The sequence below is a fragment of the Lipotes vexillifer genome, unplaced genomic scaffold (assembly GCF_000442215.2).
Source record: "Lipotes vexillifer unplaced genomic scaffold, Lipotes_vexillifer_v1.1 scaffold586, whole genome shotgun sequence".
Classification (NCBI taxonomy): domain Eukaryota; kingdom Metazoa; phylum Chordata; class Mammalia; order Artiodactyla; family Lipotidae; genus Lipotes; species Lipotes vexillifer.
The window spans coordinates 493,191-496,117 of record NW_006781860.1 but is presented as its reverse complement, the minus strand read 5'-3'; the positions used below and the strand labels follow the sequence as shown (position 1 = coordinate 496,117).

At 40.2% G+C, this 2,927-nt stretch overlaps 1 protein-coding gene across 2 annotated transcripts in view; it reads left to right on the top strand.

Moving 5' to 3' along the window:
• Positions 1-2,927, top strand: part of RBBP7 (RB binding protein 7, chromatin remodeling factor) — a 25,756-nt gene that overhangs the window by 1,101 nt on the left and 21,728 nt on the right. For both annotated transcript variants that reach the window (XM_007454847.1, XM_007454848.1), the window contains exon 2: positions 104-248. In XM_007454847.1, the coding sequence (XP_007454909.1) occupies positions 104-248 (145 nt within the window). The remainder of the gene's footprint in view (positions 1-103; positions 249-2,927) is intronic.

The following is a 2,927-nucleotide window of genomic DNA, read 5'->3' as shown; positions in this document are numbered from 1 at the left end:
AAAGAGGAGATTAGGTGTGGTCGTCTCGAGGTGACCTCCAGTGGAGATTGTGACTCCGATCCCTCTCAGCCACTTAATCCTGTGGGCTTTCTCCAAATTTCAGTGTTTGAAGATACTGTGGAGGAGCGTGTCATCAATGAAGAATATAAAATCTGGAAGAAGAATACACCGTTTCTGTATGACCTGGTTATGACCCATGCTCTTCAGTGGCCGAGCCTTACCGTTCAGTGGCTTCCTGAAGTGACTAAGTAAGGGTTTCTGGCAACTTTTGTTTCGCATAAATTTAACTATTGACTTGAATTTCCTAGGGTTTTTTTTGGCGTTTTATACATAGAACATACGCAAGTAATCAATTTAGACCTTGCGTGATGTGGCAGGTGATTTTTATTTTCAGGACTTAAGCGATTTATGGGGTGGTTTCTGATGTATAAATGTGGCGTTAAAAGGGGACAAAGAATCTGTTGTGAGATTAAGGATATATGTAGGATGCACTGGATATATTTGACATTTCTTGGACTTAAATATAGATCAGCATTTCTTTGGGCCCCAGACTAATGGATTTCTTTATAACTTTATGGGAAAATAGCATGTGTGTAGAAAAGTGCACAAATCATAAGCGTGTGGCTTGATGAATTTTTACAAAGTGAATACACCCTTGTAACCAGCCCCCAAGATGCATACATCTTAATTGGCAAAGGTGAAGAGAATTTAGCAGCAGTTCATCAACGAAAAGGTGGTGTTGTTGGCTTATAGTATGGGATACACTTTGAGGTTGCTGTTGGTCTTTATAAGAGTGTTCTTTGCACCTCTTTGTAAAATTTCTCTGGTAATAATTGCTGACATTTATTGAGCGCTTAGAACAGGGCCTGGCGCATCTGAAGAGCTTTATGTCCTGTTAATTGGTTTAATACAACAGTACAATAATTACTTTTTATCTTTTTTTTTTAATCATGTGGAAACTGGGGCTGAGATATGACATAACATGCCCCAGATCACACAGCTGGTAAGTGGTGGAGCAGGCTTTCAACCCCAAACCAGGTGGCCCCAGAGTTGAGGCAACCTCTGCACTAGGTTATCTTTCTCATACAGTTGCACTTTTCCTAGTAGGAACTTGGCCTTGTACTTTATTATTTTTTTAAATATAAATTTATTTATTTATTTATTTTTGGCTGCGTTGGGTCTTCATTGCTGTGCGCGGACTTTTCTCTAGTTGTGGCAAGCGGGGCTACTCTTTGTTGCGGTGTGCGTGGCCTTGTACTTTAAAAGTGTATTAAATTTTGAGTATTGTGAGCATATAACTTAATGAGGATTAATCAAACTCTAGAGAGGGGATTTTGCAAGAACTTTAAAAAATAAGAGTAAATTACCTTCCTATAAAACTCTTCATATGATGGCCAGATTTTCCATATGTGAACATTGACTTCCATACAGTTAGGGACTTCCACTGGGCCTCCCAAAAATCTCAATGTAAATATGCAGATGTGGGGAGAAGAGCCAAGAACTAAATAGTGGAGGTTTCTAATCCTTGACATTTATAACTTTGACCATCAAATGCTTAAGGGTATTGAGGTTCTGGTTTAGAGCATCATGTGCATTTGACTCTTTGTGTCTTCCTGTTAAGCAAATGATTTACATTCGCTTGGATCTTTTTGACCTACTCTAACCGTAGAAAAGAACCGAGGCTTTAAAGTTAGAGACATGGGTTTGAATTCTGCCCCTTGCTTCTTAGCTTTGTGAATTAGGGCAAGTTGGTCAGTCTCTATCCTGGGGTAGTCTGGTCCATAAATGGAGGTGCTGATGGTTCTGACAGCCTACACTTGAGGAAGTAAATAAGATCGTGCATGTTTAAGTGCTGGCGCGCAGAGTGAGTACACAGTAAATGGTGACTGATGGTAATTCTCCCACCCTTTCCTATTGAGAAATCGTTTGTTAGGGTGGAATATCTCTCTTTTTCCATTTGTATTTCAATGAATGCTGTTTACTGAAGTTTTTTATTTTTATTTATTTATTTTAACATCTTCATTGGAGTATAATTGCTTTACAATGATGTGTTAGTTTCTGCTGTATAACAAAGTGAATCAGCTGTACATATACATATATCCCCATATCCCCTCCCTCTTGCGTCTCCCTCCTCCCACCCTCCCTATCGTACCCCTCTAGGTGGTCACAAAGCACTGAGCTGATCTCCCTGTGCTATGTGGTTGCTTCTCACTAGCTATTGGTTTTACGTTTGGTAGTGTATATATGTCCATGCCACTCTCACTTTGTCCCAGCTTACCCTTCCCCCTCCCCGTGTCCTTAAGTCCATTCTCTAGTAGGTCTGCGTCTTTATTCCCGTCCTGCCCCTAGGCTTTTTTTTTTTTTTAGATTCCATATATATGTGTTAGCATACAGTATTTGTTTTTCTCTTTCTGACTTACTTCATTCGGTATGACAGACTCTAGGTCCGTCCACCTCACTACAAATAATTCAATTTCATTTCTTTTTATGGCTGAGTAATATACTGAAGTCTTTTTAAAATGTTACCTATAACATGTTTTGCATAAAGATTTTAAAATTATAGATCTGTATATCAGCCCAGATATTACTTTTTTTTAATTTATTTTTTTTTAATTTATTTATTTTTATTTTTATTTTTGGCTGCTTTGGGTCTTTGTTGCTGTGCGCAGGCTTTCTCTAGTTGCGGTGAGCAGGGGCTACTCTTCTTTGCAGTGTGTGGGCTTCTCATTGCAGTGGCTTCTCTTGTTGTGGAGCACGGGCTCTAGGCACGTGGGCTTCAGTAGTTGCAGCACACAGGCTCAGTAGTTGTGGCTCACAGGCTCTAGAGCGCAGGCTCAGTAGTTGTGCACGGGCTTAGTTGCTCCATGGCATGTGGGATCTTCCCAGATTAGGGCTCGAACCCATGTCCCCTGCATTGGCAGGCGGAT